The sequence below is a fragment of the Prenolepis imparis genome, unplaced genomic scaffold (assembly GCF_030444845.1).
Source record: "Prenolepis imparis isolate NDT839.2.m4 unplaced genomic scaffold, iyPreImpa1.0 SCAF_12, whole genome shotgun sequence".
In the NCBI taxonomy this organism is placed as follows: domain Eukaryota; kingdom Metazoa; phylum Arthropoda; class Insecta; order Hymenoptera; family Formicidae; genus Prenolepis; species Prenolepis imparis.
This window is the reverse complement of record NW_028141170.1, coordinates 14,194,945-14,205,867: the sequence shown is the minus strand read 5'-3', so window position 1 is coordinate 14,205,867 and position 10,923 is coordinate 14,194,945. Positions and strand designations below refer to the sequence as shown.

The 10,923-nt window shown below is 40.6% G+C and overlaps 1 protein-coding gene across 1 annotated transcript in view; it reads right to left on the bottom strand.

Moving 5' to 3' along the window:
- Positions 1-2,646: 2,646 nt before the first annotated feature.
- LOC145943390 (uncharacterized) overlaps positions 2,647-10,923 on the bottom strand; it is a 16,427-nt gene continuing 8,150 nt past the window's right edge. Inside the window, exon 3 of the mRNA XM_083050905.1 lies at positions 2,647-2,855. Coding sequence (XP_082907031.1) covers positions 2,647-2,855 — 209 coding nt within the window. The remainder of the gene's footprint in view (positions 2,856-10,923) is intronic.

Below are 10,923 nucleotides of genomic sequence, written 5' to 3'. Positions count from 1 at the left end.
AAATATAAGAATTATAATAAATATAAGAAAAAATTATACAGGTTGTCCCATTTTAAAAGTTCCACCCTCATAACTTTTCAGGATCAACGTTTGAAGGAAAACGACTCGGATAAAAGTTGTAGGGAACAAAGGGGACTATCTAATAGTGACCTTGGATTCGACATTAAAGGTCATTTTCAAGGTCATTTGAAGGTCAACTTCCGTTTTTTAAATGGGAACCCCTATTTTTGACCCCGGATTCTGAAAGAGCGGAAAATTTTACATTAGAGTTGTAAGGAGTCATTTCACGTTCAGATGTTTATTCGAGGGTCAACCATTGCCTTTTCTACAGACCAATAGTGACAGTTATGTCGGTTTAGTTGGCCTGTGATATGAAAAGTAGCTTCATCAGAAAACATAACGTATCTGAAAAATTCTGGATCTTGACGTAACATCGCTTGAGCCCAATTACAAAATGCTAACCTTCGTTGAAAATCATGAGGAAATAAGCCTTGGGTTAAGGCTATGTGATAAGGGTGGAAATTATGCAGTCTCAAAATTCTTTGAGCCGTTGATTTTGGGATGCCAGATTGTACCTCTATTTGTCGTAGTGAAATATGTGAATCTAAATTGACCATAGCTAACACTACAAGAACTCGTGGATCGTTCCACTCGATTGTCATAATACGACGACGTTGTCGTATTCTACGAGGTCCCTGTCTCTCACGTCTTTCAATTCTGGCAATCACATTATGAGCAGGATGCTGACGTCTGCCAGGGAAACGTCTACGATATAATCGTTCTGCTGCACGATAATTATTACGACACTCTCCAAGAATTAATAGAATGTCAACAATCTCATTCCTTGTGTAATTCGGCATGTTTACAAAGTACGGAGAAATTCAGAAAGATAAATTCACTCACGTTACGTACACACTGTGACAGGTAGAAGAGATTTTCAATACATACAATAAATTATCAATAATATGATCAGTTGATCGAGAAAAAGAACTGAGAAATTTTTAATGATAAATTTCAAATAATTTTCAAAATTTCCAGAAATTATTCAAATTTAAGAAAATTTCTGAGGATTCTGGGATTCTGAGTTAGTAACTTTTTGAACCGGATTCTGAGTTATTACCTTTGTCTTATTCTTCTCACACTTTGAAAATGAGGGTCAATGTACAATTCAAGGTCACCAGGTGGTGGCCTCCGATGACCTCGACAATTTTTATGGAGGTCATTCTTTCGATATATCGCTATCATGACAAGATATCAGCCTGGAAAGTACGGGAGAGACATTTGACCTTTAGATGACCCTTTACAACTCTAATGTAAAATTTTCCGCTCTTTCATAATCCGGGATCAAAAATAGGAGTTCCCATTTAAAAAACGGAAGTTGACCTTCAAATGACCTTGAAAATGACCTTTAATGTCGAATCCAAGGTCACTATTAGATAGCCCCCTTTGTTCCCTACAACTTTTATCCGAGTCGTTTTCCTTCAACCGTTGATCCTGAAAAGTTATGAGGGTGGAACTTTTAAAATGGGACACCCTGTATAATAATAAAAATAAAATAATAATAGTAATAATATATATATATATATATATATAGATTTGCGAATTAGTGAAGAGAAATCGGGATATTTATATTTATCACAATATTTATTTTATGAATATCATATATAATGAATATAATAGAATCTTATATTACTCTTACAATACATATATATATTGGTATTTATACTTTCGCCAGAAAAAAATATATACTTTACATTGGATGCTTTCCATTTAGCGACACAAGTCGACACAAGCATCATTCTATCTTTGTTCTACATTCTATAAAATTAAAGATAGAATGCTGCTTGTGTCTACTTGTGTCGCTAAATGGAAAGCACCCATTGTTACGAGCAAATTTTTTCATATAACATTTCATACAGTATTATTTGCAGCAACATTTCATACAGTAATATTTGCAGCAATGCCTCTCGCTAAAATAATAAAACAACTATAACATTGAACAGAGAAAACTAAAATTATAGAATGCGAGAGATATGAAAATGTTCGACAAGAAAATTGACAATATGACATACAATTATACTAAGAAATCGATATATGTTTTTTTATATTTATGTGTTTTTTTTGCTCTTTTCTCGCGAATTATTCTCTAGAAAATGTAAATGTATCTCTCGATCGTGCTCCGGCAATTTGGTCCAACAACCGGTTCTCGTGTAATCGTCATCGCTATGATGACTTGAAAAGTAAAGTAAAAAATGTAGAATTATTTCATACGATTATATTTTCTATATATTTCTTTTACCTTTTATATACAACTATATAAAAGAAGAAATATATAGAAAATATAATCGTATTAAATAATTCTACATTTTTACTTTATTTTTCAAGTCAATCATAGCGATGACGATTACACGAGAATCAGTTGTTGGACCAAATTGCCGGCGCACGGCCAAGAGAGGCGTTTACATTTTCTAGAGAATAATTCGCGAGAAAAGAGCAAAAAAACACATAAATATTAAAAAACACATAAATCGATGATGATTTTATAACTCAAAAAATTAAAAAAATAAAGTAAAAAAAATTAAAAAATTAAAAATAACGCAAAAAAAATTATAATTCTTTGCTGGACTCCGATGGCTGGCTCTCCATTCACCACTGTGCGGGTATGTATCCTGGTGCTGTCGATGATGCGGGCACGTATCCTGGTGCTGTCGGTGGTGCGGGCACGTATCCTGGTGCTGTCGGCGATGCGGGCACGTATCCTGGTGCTGTCGATGGTGCGGGCACGTATCCTGGTGCTGTAGGCGGTGCGGGCACGTATCCTGGTGTTGTCTGCGGTGCGAGCACGTATCCTGGTGCTGTCGGTGGTGCGGGCACGTATCCCGGTGCAGCAGACGGAATATACACAGTACGGCGGTCGGCGTATCTTCGCTACTGCGCTCGTTCTTTACTGACCGCCTTTCGTACCGCATTACTAATGCGCTGCAATAAAAAGATTATTTTATAATTATATGTATAAATATATGTATAAAGAAGAAATATACATTATCGAAAAAATTGCCTCTTTTTTCTCATGTACGTTTCGGTCCTGGTATTTTATTGTAACAGACACGCAAGCAATTGACACAATGTAATATATATTATATAATATATGGGTACTTTCCGATTCACGCATAATGCACATAAAGTGACAAAAAAATCTATAATATGCGTGACATGAACTATAGATTTTTTGTCACTTCATGCGCATCATGCGTGAATCGGAAAGTGCCCTATGTTACATTGTGTTAATTGCGTGCGTGTCTGTTGCAATAAAATACCTGAACCGAAACGTATATGAGAAAACAGACAATTTTTCCGATAATATGTACTTCTTTTTTCAACACAAATATATAAAATAAAGGCTCTGACACAGATAATGTAAGAAATAGATCAAGTATTCAGATCATGTACGTTTCAGTCCTGGTAATGTAACAGACATACACACGCAATTGACACAAGTAGATATACTATGAGAGTTCTAACTCAGGTCCTCTGAGAGGGGTGCGGGGCGCGGGTGGTTCTCCGGGGCGAGGAGTATGACGTCACGCGGGGTGAGGGTATCTCGATGGTGCGGGGGCTGACATCACGCGGGTGGAGGGGATGTTTCGACAAAGGAGGGGGAGTTTTCTGAATGCAATATTTGTAGATGGTATCTTTACGACTTTTTTATGAGGGTTCTTAGACATTTTCCCAAAAAGGTATAGAACAAGCGCCGATGATTGACAATTTTGTACCCTCGTATAATTTTATTACGGAAGCGCCGATGTCCGGCTGCTCGAACTTGTCAACGGAGCGTTCTAGAATCCATAAAACTATGATTTTTTTTCATTTTATGGACAAAATGTCCATTAAATGTTCATAAAATCATTAGGATATTATGGAAAGGAATGAAGATTTTAGGGCTGACGCTGCGACGAACATGTTGAAACGTGATTAGGTGCAAAAGCGTTGACGTTCAGCAGCTTTGTACCCTCGCGGAAAATCGGTCGTAAACGAGAGCGAAACATTTCTCTTAATATTTTTTTAAGGAAGAATCCAACGTATCGGCGCCAACGTTCGGCAGCTTATGTCCTTACTCCTCTATCCATAAAACCGATATCTCGGGAAACTATCTTTTGAGATACGCCAAATGTTAGAAAAGGAGACAGAGTTAGGTGAAATATATATAAGGAGGATGAGAGCGCGTCAAACCATAGTACGATTTGAAAGCGCATAGATGCAGCGGTGAAAAAAGTTTAGTGGCTACTTTTCTTGTGTCAGAAGTGTTTGTGGTATAATAATGAAAAAAAATGGAAAACATCGAGCAGAACGAACGCGACCAGTTGGAGCGGTCCCGCCAAGTCACCACCTTGGGCGAATATTTTGCACGGGCGCTGCGCTGCGAGGAATTTATCAAATTGCTCGAAGAAAACAGCCGTAACAAGCGTCCGCGACTCTCGATTGGAAATAGACAATCTTTGGTTGCTAGAATCGCGCGACTCAAGGGTGCAAAAATTCGATTGCAGAAACAATTTATATCCAGTGGTAATTACAGTGGTGGTAATTACAGTGGCGATAATAACACGGGAAGACTCGTTTGGCGAGAGATCGATACCGCGTTCGAAAATCGGATACTGACAGGTGCGGTGATTAACGCAGACTATATCGAACCGCGACAATTTTTGGAAGACGCTAGTAGTGTAGTACTCGAGCAAGTGCAAGATGTTATAAAAATACACAACTGTGCAAAAGTAAATACCGTGTTCAACGGTGAGTTTGTGACAGGTGATAAGCGCGCCAATAAAAGCATTAACACGCGAAATTATGAACTCTTTCGCACATCTGATTTACGCGAGTGGTATGAGCGGCACGTCATCGAATCCACTTTGGCGTCTCTCGAAGAGTTTCAAGAACGCGATAGCGGATGGGCATTATCACGAATCCTTGATCTTACGGTCAACGTCAACAAGTGCAATCCTATGCGTGCTGGGTGTTATTTAAACTTGCCGCGAGAAATTATGACGAAGAGAGCAGTGGTGAACGTGCGATCAACGGACAATGCATGTTTCGCATGATCAGTGGTGGCCGCTCTGTACCCCGCAGAAAGAAATGTGACACGGGAATTTTCATATCCCCATTACACGACAGTGTTAAATCTTCAGGACATTGAGTTTTCGATGACGTTAAACCAAATTAAAAAGTTTGAACTGGCAAATAACATCTCAATCAACATCTACGGCATTGAGAGGAAGAAGGAATTATCTATTCTTCCGATACAGCTCACCGATCGGAAGAGAGAAAAACATGTAAATATGCTGTATGTGGAGGAGGACGACAACGTTGGGCATTTCGCGTATATCAAAAATCTGTCTCGCCTCGTAAGCTCGCAACTGAGCAAATACAATGGTCAAAAATATATCTGCGATCGTATATTTATTGCAAACTATATAATAATGCGGTACGTATATTTATTGCAAACTATATAATAATTGTAAATAAAATTGTAAATAAAATTGTAATTTTCATTTTACAGATGCTTGCACTTCTTTAATTTGAGCGAAAAATTGGAGGCTCACATTGCGGACTGTCGAGAAATGAACGACTGCGCTATCCGATTACCAAGTGATAAAGACAAGTGGCTCGACTTCGACAACTACAACAGAAAGGAGCGACTTCCCTTCGTGGTGTACGCCGGCTTGGAGTGTGTGCTGAAGAAGACGCCGGAACATGCGTCATACTCCCAACATCACGAGGTATTCAGCATCGCTTATTATATACATTGTTCGTACGACAACTCGTTATCCGCGTATAATTCTCGCCGTAGTATCGATTGCGTTTCATCGTTCGCCGAAGAACTTAAAAATTTAGCGCATCGCGTAAAGGGTATTTTGTCTGATAATGTCCCCATGACAAAATTAACGCAAGATGAATGGGAAAAATTTCATAGCGCCACGCATTGTCATATATGCGAGAAACTGTTCGTACAAGACGATACACGCGTACGCGATCATTGTCATCTGACCGGGCGATACAGGGGTCCCGCGTACTCAAACTGTAATATAAATTACAAAGACTCTTATGTCATTCCTGTAGTTTTCCATAATCTATCCGGCTATGACGCACATTTCATCATAAAAGAAATAGCTACCGCGTATAAAGGACGTGTAGATGTGCTTCCAATAACAAAAGAAAAATACATTTCATTTACGAAGACTGTCAATAGTACCGACGACGACAAAGATTGGAAAACTTTCGTGAAATTACGATTCATCGATTCATACAAATTTCTCAGTGCTAGTCTTGACAAATTGGCATCTTTTCTCGATAAGGGTAAGTTAAAAATTTTGCGTTCCAATTTTTCCGCATTATCCGCTAATAATTTTGAATTATTAACGCGAAAAGGTGTCTTCCCGTACGAGTACATTGACTGCGTGGACAAGCTGCAGGACACGCGTTTACCACCACGCGAATCGTTTTACAGTTCTTTAACCGGTGACATTGTATCCGAGAGCGACTACGCACACGCCGTCAACGTGTGGGAGCAGTTCTCCATTCAAACTTTGGGTGAATACAGCGATCTGTACTTAAAAACTGATGTCTTGTTGTTGGCAGATATATTCGAAAACTTTCGCGACACTTGCATCGCGAGTTATGGACTCGACCCTGCGTATTATTATACTCTTCCCGGGTATACATGGGACGCGATGCTAAAACATACACGCGTAAATTTCGAACTGCTTACCGATATCGATATGGTCATGTTTATTGAACGGGGTATACGCGGCGGTCTAAGTCAATGTTCAGGAAGATATCCGCATGCTAATAACAAATACATGCAGTCATATGATCCATCGAAACCATCATCATATTTAATGTATTTAGATGTAAATAATTTGTACGGATGGACAATGTGCCAACCATTGCCATATGATTTTCGATGGGTCGACGATGTATCTAACTTTGACATCTCGTCAATAGCGCTCGATTCACCTACAGACTATATCCTCGAAGTAGATTTAGAGTATCCACAACATCTTCACGACACGCACACTGACCTACCGTTTTGCCCGACACGTGACAAACCGCCCGGCAAGCGGAAAGATAAGCTTCTCGCAACGCTATATGATAAGAAGCGTTACGTCATACACTACCGCAACCTGCAGCAGTGCACGCGTCACGGTCTTCGTATCGTAAAGATACATCGCGTATTACAATTTACTCAATCCGCATGGCTCCGCGATTACATTGAACTAAATACAAAATTTAGAACACAAGCGAAAAATGATTTTGAGAAAAATTTGTACAAATTAATGAACAATGCAGTATTTGGCAAAACTATGGAAAATGTGCGTAATCATGTAGATGTAAAACTCATCACACATTGGGACGGACGATACGGAGCAGAAGCGATGATTGCTAAACCAAATTTTCACAGTAGAAGCATCTTTTCGGAAAATTTAATTGCCGTAGAATTACGTAAACTAGAAGTAAAATTTAACAAACCAATCTATGTTGGTATGTGTATACTCGACATATCGAAAGTGTGTCTGTACGAATTTCACTACGAGTACATGTCACCGCTCTATCGTGAAAGATGCCGGATAATGTACACTGACACCGACAGTTTAATATACCATATTAAATGCGAAGACGTGTATGAAAATATGAAACGCGATATCGCTAGATTCGATACGAGCGATTATCCAATTGACAACGCGTACGGTATAGCGCATGCAAACAAAAAGGTGCCAGGCTTGATGAAAGACGAGAATAACGGCGCGATAATGACCGAATTCGTCGGGCTCAGAGCAAAAATGTACGCTTTGCGAGTGGATGGCAAAAAGGACACTAAAAAAGCAAAAGGTGTCAAAAGTAACGTTGTCGCGAGAACGATAACATTCGACGATTATACGCGGTGCCTGAATGACGAGATTGAAATGACACGTCGGCAGTCATGTATAAGATCGAAATTGCATGAAGTGTATACCATCTGCGAGACAAAAATTGCTCTAAGTCCGTACGACGATAAGCGGTATATCATACCTGATTCGACTGACACATTACCATGGGGACATTACCAGATACCCTTATAAAATATAATGTAATATAATGTAACATATGTGTATGTATTTCATACATTGTAACGGAAAGGATGTATTAATAAAAATTTTGTATTTCATGTATATTTTAATATTTCAAATATTTTTTATATGTTGTACACATTATATATTTCTAATATTGAGGAATTAATAAACAGTTTGTATGAATTAAATTGTATTATCCTTATGTATCCAAGAGTTATGCGAATTGTCAAATCCCAGCCATTTTACGTAAATCTCGTCACCCCTCCTGCGCAGTACTTTCTCCACGAGATATACGTCTGGATAATTCGCGCTATGCAACTCGTGCTCGTAAAACGCTCCAGCGACAGATGTTTTGCGATAGTCCTCGAGTAGATAGGTTACGGGATTAGTACGCTGCACTTTAACAATTTTAAACACTTCGGTTGTCCAATTTGGTGTGTAACCCTTCTCAAAAAGTTTCTTGTACTTGCTAACGCGTACCGAGTCACCTACTTTGAATTTCGCCGGAGCAGCAATCTTTATGTTACTATATACCGTTTTTAATAGTTTATCAGCGATCGTGGGGGTGACGTCGACGGGTCGCATGCCGATCGTTCGATGCTTGCGCGCGTTGTAATCCGATACGAGTTCCGACAACGCATCGATCCACTTGTAAGTTCCGTTCAGCGTAAACATCTTCCACATGTCGTTCTTCAGCGTGCGATTGAATCGCTCGACGACCGATGCCTTCATTACTGAATATGTAGAATAGTGATTGATGTTATGTTTCCGCATAAGCCGTTGCACGTCGGCGTTGTAAAATTCCTTCCCCATATCGGTTTGCATGTTTCTCGGGCATCTCTTGCTATCTCGAATTATCTCGGCGATAGCGTCAGCCGTCTCGCTTCCACCTTTACTCTTGAGTGGTATGGCCCACGCGTATTTGCTCAACACATCGATGACGGTGAGTATGTAGTGATAACCTTTGTTGAAACGAGAATACGAACGCATCTCGACGATGTCGGCTTGCCACAGATCATCGTATCCCCGCACTATGACGTCTTCGGGGAAAATTTTTCCTTGCCGGCGCGTGCAGTTCGTTCACCAACTGCCGTCTCTCCAAACTATGTTGTTTCTTCGCTTCGTCGGTTTTTCTCGATCGCCGTTTGTCGCTCGTTTTATGATTCATTTTCGTTTGCCGTTCTTCAATAGCCGTTCTTGAGCCGTTTCTGATCCGTTCGTAGCCGTTCTTGACCCGTTCTTGAGCCGTTCGTAGCCGTTCCTGACCCGTTCGCAGCCGTTCCTGACCCACTCTTGAGCCGTTCGTAGTCGTTTCTGACCCGTTCAAAGCCGTTTCTGAGCCGTTCTTGCGTTGTTTACGTCCGTTCTTGACCCATTCGAAAATCGTTCTTGATTCGTTCGCTGCCTTGTTCACAGTCGTTTCTAACCCGTTCGTAACCTTTCCTGACCCGTTCGCAACCGTTACTGACCCGTTCGCAGCCCTGCTTGAGTTGTTTGTAGCCTTGCATGTAGCCGTTAATGACTTGTTCATAGCCTCGTTCGCAGCTCTGCTTGAGTTGTTGGTAGCCTCGTTCGCTGTTGCTAGGCCGTTCATAGCCTCGTTCGCAGCCCTGCTTGAGTTGTTGGTAGCCTCGTTCGCAGCTGTTGCTAGGCCGTTCACTACCACTACCACTCATTGTAATTAGATAGTAGTTCGATAATCCTTCGTAGCTGTTCGATAATTGTTCGTAGCCGTTCGATAACCCTTCGTAGATGTTCGATAACCGTTCGATAGCCGCTCCTAACCCGTTCACTGCTGCTCATTCAGGTTGATAGCCGTTTCTGAGTTAGCGTTAGCCGCGCGTTGAAGTTCGTTTATCACAATCTGTATTGCCCGCACATCCTTCTCGAACGAAGTCAGCTTCTCATCTGATTCTTTCTGTTGATTCATCAATCTTTTAACGCAGGATTCCACATACAGTTTGTTGACGGCATCGGTGTCAGCCTCAGGTTGCGCTACACGACGAATCTTCCGCGATCTTGCGTCATAGTCCGTAACGACGCGACACAGAGCGTTTTCGTGCACATAACTTTTCACCAATCTATCCCAAGAACCGCTTGTGCCGGTTGCATCATTTCTTGGTTCGAATAATCCAAATTTGTTGATAGGCATTTTTTTTCCGATACGAGGAACGCTGATCGACTGATTAGATTTGTCGAGACACCATTCAATTTATAATAATGCCTGCTTCGCGAAGTTCCTCGATGATCGACAGGATCTCATTGTCGTGAGCGTTGTGACCAGCTCGGCGCGAAGCGTCCAGCAATCATACCCGATCCACTAGCTCGTTGGGGTCATCCCAGTGTATGTAATCGATCTTATTGTCGGTTAGCGCCATCGCGTGAGGCATGATTACTCCCTTTCCAGATTTTTTCTTTTCAATCGATATCAATGGTGCGATTATATGTTTGTACTTGTATCCCCTGTTGCTTCGTAATCATCGGGAATTCTTTTGAAGATCAACTCGTATAATCCTGGTGTACCAATGTACCTCACTTTGTCTATAATTATTGAGTCATATTTGTCAATGTCGAATCGTTTGTTACCGAGACGCATTTCATCCTTGTCGAAATAGACACCGTGATCGATTTTCCTTTCTTTGTCGCCACCGAGGAGAGTGCTCATGTACTCTTGTCCCAGTGGTCCCAAGTGCTTTCGCAACATTTCTTGACCTTCCAGCGTTTGTAATGTGTTTCGAACAAACGATGTTTCGAGCGTGCTGCCCGAGGTTTCGAAAACATTTTCGTTTGCGAGTAGTACTCTGCGTTGATACCACTGCTT